At 40.0% G+C, this 15,670-nt stretch overlaps 1 protein-coding gene across 3 annotated transcripts in view; it reads left to right on the top strand.

Moving 5' to 3' along the window:
* Positions 1-15,670, top strand: part of LOC126266722 (non-homologous end-joining factor 1-like) — a 117,554-nt gene that overhangs the window by 59,280 nt on the left and 42,604 nt on the right. For all 3 annotated transcript variants that reach the window (XM_049971196.1, XM_049971197.1, XM_049971198.1), the window contains one exon: positions 14,200-14,353. In XM_049971196.1, the coding sequence (XP_049827153.1) occupies positions 14,200-14,353 (154 nt within the window). The remainder of the gene's footprint in view (positions 1-14,199; positions 14,354-15,670) is intronic.

Here is a 15,670-nt window from a genome sequence, read left to right as displayed (position 1 = left end):
TAGTGAAGTACTGTCCAAAAGAAGCTGCATAAATATTCAAAAATCCACTCAACAAGTGGTGGCAGAACGCACACGTAAAAAAAAAAGTATGCAAGCTTTTGGAGCGAGTGGCTCCTTCTTGTGACAGAAGGTTTGAAGGGAAAGGAAGAGGGGTGAGGGGGGGGGGGGGGGGGGAGTGGGGTGAAGGAATAGGACTAGAGATGTTTAGGAAAGGGGGTAGATTTTAGAAAAGCCACTGAGAATTGCATGTCAGTAGAGACTTACCCAATGGGATGAGAAAGAGAGACTGATTGTGGGGGACTGCTCTTGACATCATTTGAAAACTTGAGAGCTTAAAGTACCCTGTATTCCACCTTCAAGCTCTTAGGCTTTCAGATCTTGTCTGGTGCTGTCCCCATCAATCAGTCTTTCCTTCTCATCCCGTCCAGTAAGTCTCCCCTGGCCTGCAGTTCGGGGTGACTTTTCTGAAATCCACACCTTTTCCTAGGCCTCACTAGTCCTTTTCCTTCACCCCTCTTCCTTTCCGTTCAACCCTTCTGCCTAAAGAAGGAGCCACTGGCTCTGAAAGCTTGCATAATTATAACATTGTTTATGCGAATGTCCTGCCGCCGAATCGTGAGTAGATTTTTTATCTATCCAGTTAAATTATGTTGTCGCATATTGATAGTTTTCATTGTTGTATAAATATTCAGTCACATCTTGCTAAGATTTCAAAGAGGTGCAGAGATTGGCAACTCGCTTTAAATGTTCAGAAATGTAAAATTGAAGTGTCACAAAGGTACGAAGGATCTAAAGTGGAAGACTTCTGAAGATAGACATAAACCATTCTAAGAAAGTCTGTTAACATTTCAAGAACCGGCTTTAAATGATGACAGAGAATACCGTACAACCCCCTATGTATTGCTCACATAGGGTTTGTGAGGATAAGATTAGAATAATTACTGCATGTGAGAGGCATTCAAATAATCATTCTTCTTGCACTCCATATTTGAATGGAATGGAAAGGAACCGTAATAATTTGTACGATGCAAGTGTTAATATCTCTGGATTAAAATTCATTCTGCTTCATTGTCTAAAGAGTTTCATGATGTCTGTTGCAATTAGATTCTACCTTTTTTGAATTGTTTTCAGTTTCTTATTTTTTAAGTTACTTATTGAGGATGAAAAAGTTCATCACACCTCAGCCACCTCTCTTTGAATACCCTTCTTTAAGTTAACCTGATTAGATCTCAAGCACTTTGACCAGCAAACTTTCCAGGTCTGCATTTAGGCCACTATTGGCATTAGGTTACACAATTATGACATTAATTGGGCTTAGATCACTGCACGATTTGTGTTAGCTGATATCAATTGAAGAGTGCTACTTGTCAAAGGCTGTCCAAATTTCTCATGTTTTTGTGAGAGAGACTAATAACCTGACTCCTCAAACACATTGTCTGGTTTAGGCTTAGTTTTTATTTGAGATGACAAATTCTAGTACAATACTTCAGTATTAAACAGCTTGCAGATCAAAATTTCTAGCCTTATCAATCTTGTGCAGCTTGATAAATTTGTCGATGCAGCTAGGTGGTAGCCATCCGAACAGCTACAGTTGTGTGTTCGACATACTCAGCCAATCGTACAAAATATGTACTCCAGTATACCAGAACAAATAAACATTTCTTAACCAATAAATGCAGAAAAATACTTGTTAAAAACAAAGATTCCAAGACTTACCAAGCGGGAAAGCGCCGGCAGACAGGCACATGAACAAAACACACAAACACACACACAGAATTACGAGCTTTCGCAACTGGCAGTTGCTTCGTCAGGAAGGAAGGAAGGAGAGGGAAAAATGAAAGGATGTGGGTTTTAAGGGAGAGGGTAAGGAGTCATTCCAATCCCGGGAGCGGAAAGACTTCCCTTAGGGGAAAAAAAGGACAGGTGTACACTCGCACACACACACACATATCCATCCGCACATACACAGACACTGCTTGTGTACACTCGCACACACACACACATATCCATCCGCACATACACAGACACTGCTTGTGTCTGTGTATGTGCGGATGGATATGTGTGTGTGTGTGCGAGTGTACACCTGTCCTTTTTTTCCCCTAAGGGAAGTCTTTCCGCTCCCGGGATTGGAATGACTCCTTACCCTCTCCCTTAAAACCCACATCCTTTCATTTTTCCCTCTCCTTACTTCCTTCCTGACGAAGCAACTGCCAGTTGCGAAAGCTCGTAATTCTGTGTGTGTGTTTGTGTGTTTTGTTCATGCGCCTGTCTGCCGGCGCTTTCCCGCTTGGTAAGTCTTGGAATCTTTGTTTTTAATATATTTTTCCCATGTGGAAGTTTCTTTCTGTTTTATTTACATCATCAGAAAAATACTTGATAATACTTGTGACTAGGTAGCACTAGAGAAGAATTTGACAAGAACTGACCATAATTGCAAGAAAAGTATCATCCTATGTAACATTCATGGTAAGTCGCACTTGTGTAACAGGCCGTTTCACCACCTCGTGGCAGTCAGATGAGAGATATTATGTAAAATATTGTTTAGGTTGTTAGCGTGTAGAGAATTTTCACAGTGCATGCTTCGATTTAGATTTATGAAGAGAGGGCGCAAGAAGCATTGAGCGCAGGACATAGGCAAGGTGCAATGCTGTCAAGAGTCTCTCCCTGCATAGGAGATGGCGGTTATACTCTGGCATTGCGGCTTGGCAGGGTTTTGGAAGGCACAGAGGAAGCACCTGTTTTGACAGTGTAAACACCCAAAAGCAGCTGATAGGAAGCTGTGGAGAAATGTATCATCCTATGTTACATTCATGGTAAGTCGCACTTGGGTGTTGTTCTGAGCTTCACTTCAGATGTGTTGTCCTGAGTAAGGAATCTGTCACCTAATGTTGTAAATGTTAAATATGAGAACCATCAAATACATACAAGTTCTTTAAAAGAGCAGTTATGTCATTTCGTAGTGAGTTGGTGTAGATGCGAGCATTAGTGGCACTGCACAGTAGGTCCACTGCATCAAGAAAGCGTGATAAGGTGACCATATACGTTCATTGAACATCATCTCGATGACAGATCAGTCGAGAAGGGAGAACTTAGTTTCAACCCAGAACTAGCGAAACTTTTATTGCAATTCACATTTGATGACTGTGAGAGGACACAAATAGGTGTTGGAGTATGAGAGCTTATAAGATAAGAAAAGGAATTTCCAAGAAATAATGGAGAAATATATGAAGTTGTGTGGAGACAGGTGGATGTGAAGACCTTGGGAAGAATTGTTCCGGAACATAAGAACATTATCCGGGGAATCGGACTCAAAAGGGCATTGTTTGCTGGACATGTAGTTAGGATGAGTATGGACAGAATGAGGAAGAGTGTGGAAAACAACAGGGAGGACAAGGGGAAAGACAGGAACCAAGTGGGTTGTTGAACTTTGGAAGGACTGGTTGGCATTGAGGATCATGATCGAAGGAAAGGAAAATTGGAGGAACAAATACACACCGACCAATATGCCGTAGATCAATGACAGAGAAGAATACAGGAAAAGATTAGAGTGTCACCAGTGGAGCCGACAGGAGAAACGGATACTGAAGATCTCAGAAGAAGAGCAGGAGAGAAGAAGAGAAAGAATGAAGAGGTTCTGGGAGAAGAAGAGGAAAATACAGTCCACAAAGGGGCTACCCGTGGTCCTGTAGAGGCCGTAAAGCAAGAAGAAGAAGAAGTTGTGTGGAGCAACTGAAGTAAACGTGAAGAAGATACTTAGGCAAACACAGGCTGTAATGTCACCCTTAAGAAATAGGTATTTGGTGACTTGATCAAAAAACCAAACAAGTGTGAATTAACATAATGCATAAATGAGATTAGTTGACCTTAAGAATCAGGTTAACAACAACAACAACAACAACAACAACTTACACGTTGAATTAACGATCGATACGAGAGTAAAGAAACAGTATGTCTACAAATGGAAGATTTTAATGTACTACTTCTATGCCTACATCTGTAGCAGCGATCTATGTGATTATATTTGCAACAACCAGGCAACATGATAGCAGTGTGGCCTTGCATCCAGGACAGTGGCTGATAGCTGACTAAGAGACCACTGCACAGTGGCTACGAGAGACATCGCATCACCCACACATGACACAGTGGCAATGTGTGGTGTGCCTGGCTAGGTGAGCTGTTACTGATATTGTTATTGTATTATAAAACCACTCAAAAAATGGATAACAGAATGTCAGATATCTTGAAAAAAATTGAAGTAGTTATCAAATAGTTCTGAAGCTGAAGCAGAGCACTTGGACAAATCAAAAAATAGTGTTAGAGACGTAAAACAAGAATTGTTGAATGGAATTACAAATTTAAAAACACAAGCAGAGAACTTAGCTATGAAAGTAGACTCTTCAAAAAGTAAAATTTCCTGTATAGAAGTGAATTTGGTTAATTTACCTAAGATGTTGCAAAATAAACTAGAGGAATCTTCAATTAAGGAAATAAAAAGTAATCAAATCTCAAGTATGCAAAGCCAGTAGACATATTTGAGCTGAATAAAGATTTTGGTGAATTAATTTGTGCCCCAAATGCTTTAACTGGTTTGGTGGAACATCGAGAAGTAGATCAATTGTAGGTACATGAGAAACTTTAATTCACTAGTGCTATCACTAATTATTTGGACAACATTGTAGTACACTGGAATGAATTTATGAAGTTCAAATCAGATGGTACTGTACATCCTGTTGCATTTTTGAAACAATTTAGGGAAGTGTTAAACAAAGGATGGGCAGGTACAATTAAAATTAACTTTATTGTTAAACATTTACTAAAGGAAATGATAAATTGGAATGCCAAATACCAGCATAAGTTTAAAACTTTGTGACAGTTTGAAACTCCATTTAAAATAGAATTTTTGTATCCTAGTGAGCTGATTACAGTCTATTATAAAACCCAGTATGAAAAATATTTGTGTTGCAACAAGTATTTAGTGAAGAAATGATTTTGATTTTTCCACTTGTCGAGAAGGCAGACATACTAGCAAAGAGATTCGTTGCTATACTAAATTCCTATTTAATTGTAGCAAGTGTAAAAATACAGTTGAATATTTAAAGGAATCTTTCAGCTGTAATGAGTTTTCAGAAAATCTCAGCCTTGACTGTAGCGTATCTCTGGGAAGTAGAACTAAAAGTGAAGACTAGTCTGAAGTTTCATGGCCCCAAGAATAGGATAATGAAAGAGTATGTGAATGGGTTATTAACATACGAGTACGTATTATGTAAATTAACAAGTCATTACTGCTTATTGATAGAACAAGGTTTATTAGTGGATGACTCTGTACTATATCTTGCAACCTGTATTATGTAGATATAGTGTATCGGACCGAGTGGGGTGGCGCAGTTGTTAGCACACAGGACTCGCATTCTGGAGGACGACGGTTCAAACCCGTCTCCGGCCATCCTGGTTTAGGTTTTCCGTGACTTCCCTAAATCGTTGGAAGCAAATACCAGGATGGTTCCTTTGAAAGAACATGGCCAATTTTCATCCCAATCCCTCACTAATCTGAGCTTGTGCTCCGTCTCTAATGACCTCGTTGTTGACGGGACGTTAAACACTAATCTCCTCCTCCTCCTCCTCCTACAGTGTATCCAGCAATGAGAATTGTATTGTTTGACTAATTAAGGGGAGATAAAGATTTAAGATGTATTTACAGTCCAAATACCTTTGGTGGTTATATGGTCTTCAGTGTAGTGTACATAGTCATTGCAGATGTGTTAGTCATAATCTTTATTAGAACGGAAAAGAAACCTTGTTTATCTTGTGAATTGTTTTTAAAGATTTATACATTTTTGTTACTATAATTATTTGACAAAGTTAGATTTAAATTTTTTCTTTGTTTGTTGTTGTTGTTGTTGTTGTTGTTGTTGTTGTTGTGGTCTTCAGTCCCAAGACTGGTTTGATGCAGCTCTTCGTGCTACTCTACCCTTTGCAAGCTCCTTCATCTCCCCGTACTTACTGCAACCTACATCCTTCTGAATCTGCTTAGTGTATTCATCTCTTGGTCTCCCTCTACGATTTTTACCCTCCACGCTGCCCTCCAGTACCAAATTGATGATCCCTTGATGCCTCAGAACATGTCCTACCAACCTGTCCCTCCTTTTTGTCAAGTTGTGCCACATACTCCTCTTCTCCCCAATTCTATTCAATACTTCATCATTAGTTATGTAATCTACCCATCTAATGTCAATAAAATTCTTCTGGGTTAGAGACCGCATTGTCATTTATAAAATTCCAACGTTTCGGCGTCTGTTGCAAGACGCCTTCCTCTGGGTGTGTTGCTAATCTTCAGCATTCTTCTGTAGCACCACATTTCGAAAGCTTCTATTCTCTTCCTTTCCAAACTATTTATCATCCATGTTTCACTTCCATACATGGCTATACTCCATACAAATACTTTCAGAAATGACTTCCTGACACTTAAATCTATACTCGATGTTAACAAATTTCTCTTCTTCAGAAACGCTTTCCTTGCCACTGCCAGTCTACATTTCATATCCTCTCTACTTGGACCATCGCCAGTTATTTTGCTCCTCAAATAGCAAAACTCCTTTACTACTTTAAGTGTCTCATTTCCTAATCTAATTCCCTCAGCATCACCCAACTTAATTCGACTACATTCCGTTATCCTTGTTTTGCTTTTGTTGTTGTTCATCTTATATCCTCCTTTCAAGACACTGTCCATTCCGTTCAACTGCTCTTCCAAGTCCTTTGTTGTCTCTGATAGAATTACAATATCATCAGCGAACCTCAAAGTTTTTATTTCTTCTCCCTGGGTTTTAATACCTACTCCAAATTTTTCTTTTGTTTCCTTTACTGCTTGCTCAATATACAGATTGAATAACATTGGGGAGAGGCTACAACCCTGTCTCAATCCCTTCCCAACCGCTGCTTTCCTTTCATGCCCCTCGACTCTTATAACTGCCATCTGGTTTCTGTACAAATTGTAAGTAGCCTTCTGCTCCCTGTATTTTACCCCTGCCACCTTTAGAATTTGAAAGAGAGTATTCCAGTCAACATTGTCAAAAGCTTTCTCTAAGTCTACAAATGCTAGAAACATAGGTTTGCCTTTCCTTAATCTTTCTTCTAAGATAAGTCGTAAGGTCAGTATTGCCTCACGTGTTCCAACATTTCTACGGAATCGAAACTGATCTTCCCCGATGTCGGCTTCTGCCACTTTTTCCATTCGTCTGCAAATAATTCGTGTTAGTATTTTGCAGCTGTGACTTATTAAACTGATAGTTCGGTAATTTTCACATCTGTCAACACCTGCTTTCTTTGGGATTGGAATTATTATATTCTTCTTGAAGTCTGAGGGAATTTCGCCTGTCTCGTACATTTTGCTCACCAGATGGTAGAGTTTTGTCATGACTGGCTCTCCCAAGGCCGTCAGTAGTTCTAATCGAATGTTGTCTACTCTCGGGGCCTTGTTTCGACTCAGGTCTTTCAGTGCTCTGTCAAACTCTTCACGCAGTATTGTATCTCCCATTTCATCTTCATCTACATCCTCTTCCATTTCCATAATATTGTCCTCTAGCACATCACCCTTGTATAGACCGTCTATATACTCCTTCCACCTTTCTGCTTTCCCTTCTTTGCTTAGAACTGGGTTTCCATCTGAACTCTTTTCTCCAAAGGTGTCTTCAATTTTCCTGTAGGCAGTTACTATCTTACCCCTAGTGAGATATGCCTCTACATCCTTACATTTGTCCTCTAGCCATCCCTGTTTAGCCATTTTGCACTTCCTGTCGATCTCATTTTTGAGACGTCTGTATTCCTTTTTGCCTGCTTCATTTACTGCAGTTTTATATTTTCTCCTTTCATCAATTAAGTTCAATATTTCTTCTGTTACCCAAGGAGTCCTACTTGCCCTCGTCTTTTTACCTACTTGATCCCCTGCTGCCTTCACTACTTCATCCCCCAGAGCTACCCATTCGCCTTCTACTGTATTTCTTTCCCCCATTCCTGTCAATTGTTCCCTTATGCTCTCCCTGAAACTCTGTACAAGCTCTGTTTCTTTCAGTTTATCCAGGTCCCATCTCCTTAAATTCCCACCTTTTTGCAGTTTCTTCAGTTTTAATCTACAGTTCATAACCACTAGATTGTGGTCAGAGTCCACATCTGCCCCTGGATATGACTTACAATTTAAAACCTGGTTCCTAAATCTCTGTCTTACCATTATATAATCTATCTGAAACCTGTCAGTATCTCCAGGCTTCTTCCATGTATACAACCTTCTTTTATGATTCTTGAACCAAGTGTTAGCTATGATTAAGTTATGCTCTGTGCAGTACTCTACCAGGTGGCTCCCTCTTTCATTTCTTAGCCCCAATCCATCTTCACCTACTATGTTTCCTTCTCTCTCTTTTCCTACTCTCGAATTCCAGTCACCTATGACTATTAAATTTTCGTCTCCCTTCACTACCTGAATAATTTCTTTTATCTCATCATACATTTCTTCAATTTCTTCATCATCTGCAGAGCTAGTTGCCATATAAACTTGTACTATTGTAGTAGGCGTGGGCTTTGTGTCTATCTTCGCCACAATAATGCATTCACTATGCTGTTTGTAGTAGCTTACCCGCACTCCTATTTTTTTATTCATTATTAAACCTTCTCCCATTACCCCTATTTGATTTTTTGTTTATAACCCTGTATTCATCTGACCAAAAGTCTTGTTCCTCCTGCCACTGAACTTCACTAATTCCCACTATATCTAACTTTAACCTATCCATTTCCCTTTTTAAATTTTCTAATCTACCTGCCCTGTTAAGGGATCTGACATTCCACGCTCCGATCCGTAGAGCACCAGTTTTCTTTTTCTTTATTGGTAAATGAGAAGGTTTATAATAGAGAATATTTACATATCACATTTAATGTTATTAAGTGTTCATCTGTTCGTATCTGCTGTGACAGAAGTCTGATGTTAAATGTAATTGCTGTTTCAGCAATTAAGCATAAGCTGGACATTGCACAAATTTTATCGCAGACACTAAAAAAAGTGTTACTGCATAAGTTGGTTTTCATTTCAATGTAATTGGAAGTAAATATTATTAAGTACCAGCGGTTTGTGAGGCAACTTTTTTGTAGGTTTGCACCATCATTAGTAATAGAAATGACAAGAGGTCTTGCATTGAAATGGATAATGTTAACAGATAATAGAATATGAATACTATTTTTAGGTAAGTAAACAGAGGCAAGATGAGTGGGTATAAACATTTAACTTTCTTTGGTCAGCTGAATAAAACCTCAGGAGAATCTGCTACCTTTGCGGATTAGGCGGATTGACGACTGGCAGGTTCCAAGATAATTGCTTCATTACTTTATATATAGTTTTCCATTGAGCAGTCTTTTCCTCTTAAGCTATCCTGTTGTCTGTACTTGACATGCCAGTCTTACTGCCCTAGCTTACATCATATAAGTATTAAGAAAAGCCTTTTATTCAAGTATAAGAAGATACATTATTAAATAACAATTATAAGCTCTATTTGAGTACATGAAGAGTAATTTGTATACTCTTTAAGTCGGATTTTCTTACCTTTCATATCCTTTCATGAACAATGGTTGGGTTTCTTGTCTTTTATAGGGGAGGTTAAGTAATAAAATATGTTAACTACATCTGTTAGTCATTAAGTACAGAAGTACTTTAATGCATCAAGTACATACACACATTTCAAAGTGAAGCTAAATTCTCATTGATATTGTGATCCCAAGTTTGTTAGTGATGTCGCATAAATGTGGGGGAGGGGGTGGAAGGAGGGTAAAGAAGGGTAATTAACATCATCCCTAAATTAAATCTTCTTGGTTTACAAGCTGCGTCAATTCGAATAAAATTGTCAAGCTTTCAGTGGCTATCTCCACCACCGTCGTCATGAGTAAAACAGCTGTCTTCCAGGGCTGACACAATTTTCTGCTTATATAGCCACGATTACGGCCAATGGCGCCAATCACAGGGAATAAACCAACATATGCACGGAAGGTGAGTTGGGCAGCTCATAGCAGCTGCATCACGTCACGGGACCGAGTGACATCAGGTGGCACGAGGGGCCTGTGCCACAATTGAAAGTGCCGCTCCTGCTTCCCTACAAGTGTTAAGCATCCACCATTGCTCCGTTTTGACATCCAATGCCCGTTTTCATGCCCTAATCAGTGTGTATCCCTTGTCTCTGTTCAAATTTTTGCTGTTAATTCTAATTTCAGGCGCCTCTTTTATAACAGAATCCCAGTATGATGACACATGACCCAAGACTCTTGTATTCTTAAACTGTATTTTATGTCCATTTTACAGGCAGTGCTCAGCTATGACTGACTTGTCAAGTTCCCTTTGTTTAATATGTCTCTTGTTCTCGGTACCACGCTCTGCAGCTGTGCAATTTGTCCGGCCTATATAGACACTGCTGCACTTGCAAGGGCCACCATATACACAAATATCTGTGTCATTTTTAACAGGGTGCAGCATATCTCGTATCTTGGGGACGGGCCGGAACACTGGTCACAGTCCATGTGTCTGCAGTACACATGTTAACTTGTTGCTCGTTGTCCCTTAGTAAGACAGGACAGCTGCTGGCTTTGCTTCTTCTGCCAACTCACAAGATGTCCTTCTTTGGGGGCACCTAAAAGTGCGTTGCTATAACCATTCTCTGTAAACACGTGTCTCAAGTGCTGTGATTCAGAAATAACTTTTGTTTTGTATATTACCGTCTTCAGGACCACTTTCTTGTGTACAGGGTGGTGAAAACTATCAGCATTCAGATATCGATCAGTGTGCATTATTTTTCGTGCACTGAATGACCAAGTCAGCCTCCTGCCTTCCACTCAACTAAAACATCCAAGAACGGTAGCTTGCCTCCTTCTCCATCTCAAAGATAAATTTAATGTTGGGATGGACACCGTTCATGTGATCCATGAACTTTTTGCAGTGTATTTTCACTTTGTGGCCATATAAGGAAAGTTTCATTGACATACCTTAGGAAAGAAGACGGACACAACACCACAGATTTCAGAGCCTGCTCCTCAAAGTGCTCCATGAAGAAATTTTCGACTGCAGGTGACATTGGTGAGCCCATTACTGTGCCATCTGTTATTTCATAATATTCATCATGGTACAAGAGGTAAATTGTCATTAGAACATGAAGGAACAACATGACAATTCCAGGTGGAAACGGTTGGACCAAAGGTCCAGCTTGTCTGGTACTGGCACTCTCGTAAAAAGTGACACAACATTTAGACTAACCATTACACCATTTCGGCCTATTTTCATTTACTTGAGTGTTGATGGGGGCAGAAGTACTTGATCAACTAATAAACAGCAAGAATTTCATGAATGTAAGCACCCTATTTTTGCTACAAAGGTGAGAGCTTGCATGAAAATAAGAAGAGTAGATGCCGAGCACTATCTACTAACTGTCATAATGCTGCTCTGATAGCAGTCTGACCAGCATCCACCATCAATGCAAGATGTGCATCCAATGCAGGGTTTGCCAGGAGTGTGGCATTTGCTATGCTTCACCTTGATGCTTCAGAATCATGGCTTATTGCATCTATCCATTGTATAAGAGAATTTCCCTTAGTTTTAGATTCGGACAGTGCTGCAGTCCGTGGTTCTTGCAACTTGGCTGATTGTGGAAGATGACATCAGTAAAAGTTTGGCATTCCTAGGAAATGATATAGTTCCCTGATGGTTTTGGGCCATGAAATCTTCATTATGGCTTCTGCTGTATCATGAAACACTAGTGACCCTGCTGAAGTAAGCAGATGGCCCAAGAAGGTAATCTCCGGGTGGACACACACACACACACACACACACACACACACACACACACACACACACACACACACACACACTTAGCAGTATTTAATACCATATCCTGTTGCTCTGTGTTTAAAGAATTCAATGAAGTGTTGGTGGTGCTGATTTACAGCAGCTGAAAAGACGAGCATGTCATCTAAGAAGGCAAAACAGGATGAACAATCCATGCTGCAGCGGGTCAATAAACCTTTGCCGAGACTGTGCAGCATTGCGTAGGCCAAATGTCATGGTGCAATTGCTTACCAAATGTCATGATGCAAATTCTTTCCAACAACCTAAATGGTGTGATAATGATTATCATCTGTCACATGAATTTGTGCAGTCTAGCACACTAAACACAGTCGCACCACACAGGGATAACTGTAATCCCTTAAAAGGGTTACTGGATGTCTATCAGGGTCTGTTCTCACATAAAGTGCACAATAATCACCACATGGGCACCCTGTGCAACACTTCGTGGGTATCAGTTGGAGAGGTGATGACCACGGACTGATAGAAGGGTGAATAATACCTTATCTGAGCATAGAATTGAATTCTGCCTTTACGATAGCCAGATGGTCAGGAGCTAATCACTAGGTCTACTTTGTAAGTGCCAGAGATATTGTGACGATTTTCTGTCACTGATATTTTATTGCGTTAGGGCTTGTCACATGTGCTTTTCTTGTGATGTTGAAGACCTGCAAATTAATTCAGCCTTGATTTTGTTGTGGTAGTCTGATTCAGGAAGTGCAGTTATTACATCTTAGACTTAAGGTGTGTAATGACAGTCAAGCTGGCTGACCACTAAGGCAAATTCATTCAAATCTATTGTTATTCGTGTGTAGTATAAGCTTGCTTCTCCCAGTGTGAATCATAATAAGCGATGGCTTGTGCACCTTGCATTTTACAAAAAATCTTTATTGTCTCTTGAAAGTTAGCCTAGCTTCTTCTGGCTACATAGATTGAACATGTAGACTGAAATCATGTTTGGGCCACTAATGTCGGTGCAACTTAATGTTAGCTGTCCGAACAACTGTAATTGTGTGTTGGAGATACTCAGCAAATCATACAAAATGTGTACACCAATGAATCAGGAAAGTGTAAATGTACATTAAGCAATAAAAAAAGAAAAAAGTTGTTCATTAGTTACCACTACTAGAGAAGAATTTGACAAGAACTGTCTATAATTTCCAAGAACAACATCATGCTGTGTAACATTCATGGAGTGCCGCACTACACATGCAGAACAAATAAAAACCCAGTACCTGTAGTGGCTGGAGTGCAAGTTCTTCAACAGCACATGTAAACACAGCAGCAGATAGTAACTGACGATCTTTGTCACTACAAGTGCTTTCAGCAATTTGGGAAGGTAGATATCCTTGAACTTTGTCACTATGCCATGAAACTGCAGAAAGTGACAATGGTCTCCCACACCTCGCCCCACCTGCTACACTGCAGATGAGACATGCAGTGTAATACGAAAGCACTGACAGAGAGAGGGTTATATTTTCTGCACACTATTTTCGATAGCAGCCATTTAAGGTTGTCCTTACCTTTATCACAATACTATTAATTATTTGTTTCTGCTAGTTAAGTTTTAGGGAAAGCAGAGACCTCACAGGCCTTATAATACGGTATGCTATCTAGAATGAAATTTCCACTCTACAGCGGAGTATGCGCTGATATGAAACTTCCTGGCAGATTAAAACTGTGTGCCGGACCGAGACTCGAACTCAGGACCTTTGCCTTTTGCGGGCAAGTGCTCTACCGACTGAGCTACCCAAGCACGGCTCACGCCCCGTCCTCACAGCTTTAATTCCGCCAGTACCTCGTCTCCTACCTTCCAAACTTCACAGAAACTCTCCTGCTAACATGAACATGGAGAACTAGCACTCCTGGAAGAAATGATATTGCAGAGACATGGCTTAGCCACAGCCTGGGGGATGTTTCTAGAATGAGCTTCTATGAAGTTTGGAAGGTAGGAGATGAGGTACTGGCGGAATTAAAGCTGCGAGGATGGGGCGTGAGTTGTGCTTGGGTAGCTCAGTCGGTACAGCACTTGCCCGCAAAAGGCCAAGGTCCTGAGTTCGAGTCTCGGTCCGGCACACAGTTTTAATCTGCCAGGAAGTTTCATGGTATGCTGTCGCTTAACAAGCATTGGACAGCATGTAAGTTTATCCTGTGAGTTTATTTAAACAATGTGTTTAGTTATGTTTGGAATTTAAAGATGACTAAAATCTACAAATGCTTATGCGACTATTTCTTTCATTGTTACGGTAATGACATTGTTCGTGATTGTTATGGTATGAGCTATAATTTCCTCATTTTGGCATGCATTTTTCTTGAGTCTGCAATTATTTGTGTTACAGAAAGTGTTGAAACTGAACCATTTAAGAAGGAGGAATTTGAAAAACAATGTCTGACAAAAGACCATGAGAATGTCAAAGGGCCTCCAGCAGAAATGATCACAGAGGACATAATTCAGCTCTGGAAATCAATGAAACTTCCTCATGCCACAAAAATGTAAGCAACAAACTTCTTCATTCTACACCATGCATTAAAAATTCAAAGAACATAAGTATTATTATCATTGTTGTTGTTTTCTTCATTATTTCCAATTTCATGCTGCTTGTAATGTTTCCTCTAAATTTGGTGGCAAGGGAAATGACTAGTCTCTTCATATGGTAATAGCTATTCATCATTCGTCATTCTTCAGTTGTTTCGCTTTCTTTATAAATAATGGACAGACCGAAGTCAGTAACTCACCGTAAAGTCTAGGTGCTGGATTTCCAGGAGAAAGAAAGAGAGGAGGAAGGGTGAGATTGGAGGGAAGGGAGGGGCTTACAGCTGGAAGGGAGATGTAGCTAGCACACAGGATAGGAATGTGGCACTTGAAGGGGAACAAGTGGCACTTTGGTATGATGTGTTCCACTCCATACACATTCTGACACCCTGATGATGAGTGTGCCAACTTGTACCTTATAAATATCTTAATGGACCTGCTATGCAGTGATGCCAGACTGTTACATGTTCACTTACCAATGGACTACATCTTTCACAGGGGTGGGATGCTGAAAAATACTTTTTACCTGTCCAAGGTACTAAAATGACAGTAACTTTTGTGACATATTTTCTGTATTATAAACACAATCTTTCCACTGTACAACTTCATTAACTATTTGGGTGAAAAGGTCTCTCTTTAACCTGTATCTCAAAATAGATCACAAATGTATTCAACTACTGATATGACATTTCCGAATGACAGTTCTCATGTGTAATCTTCAGTTGCTCCAGCATTGACATTGACACCCATGCCCTTTGATCCATAACCTCCAAATTGCCGTTGAGCTTCAATGCTAAAGCATAAGTAGCTCTCCACAGCAGATGGAGATGCTCGCTCACTGTAGCACCGTGTCGATGTTCTGAGATGACGTCTTTTATGTGCCATCTGCGTATATGGCATACCATAATGTGCACTGTGGGATGTTCCACACAATTGGTATGACTTTCCTCCAAACAAGAAGACTGTATAGCATTTTAAATTTTGATATAATGTTGCGTGCCAGTATCGATCCATGAAGTCCATTCAACCGAAATAATCTGGCTTGTTCAAATCTAGCTAACAATTCTTCAACATCTGTAGTCTACCTCTTTCAGTTTCAATATGTTTGTTGAGAGTATGAATGTCTAAGACCAGGTGTATGCCACATGTAACTTTATTAACAATCTACAATGGATTGTAGTAAACACTTGCACCATGTTCAGTGATTTGATTTTCTCTTGTCTTATTTATTTCCTCGTTACCGTGATGGTGAGGGAATTAGATTAGGAAAGGAGACA

The sequence above is a fragment of the Schistocerca gregaria genome, chromosome 4 (assembly GCF_023897955.1).
Source record: "Schistocerca gregaria isolate iqSchGreg1 chromosome 4, iqSchGreg1.2, whole genome shotgun sequence".
In the NCBI taxonomy this organism is placed as follows: Eukaryota; Metazoa; Arthropoda; class Insecta; order Orthoptera; family Acrididae; genus Schistocerca; species Schistocerca gregaria.
The sequence above is the reverse complement of the archived record's forward strand: the minus strand, read 5'-3'. Positions and strand labels throughout refer to the sequence as shown.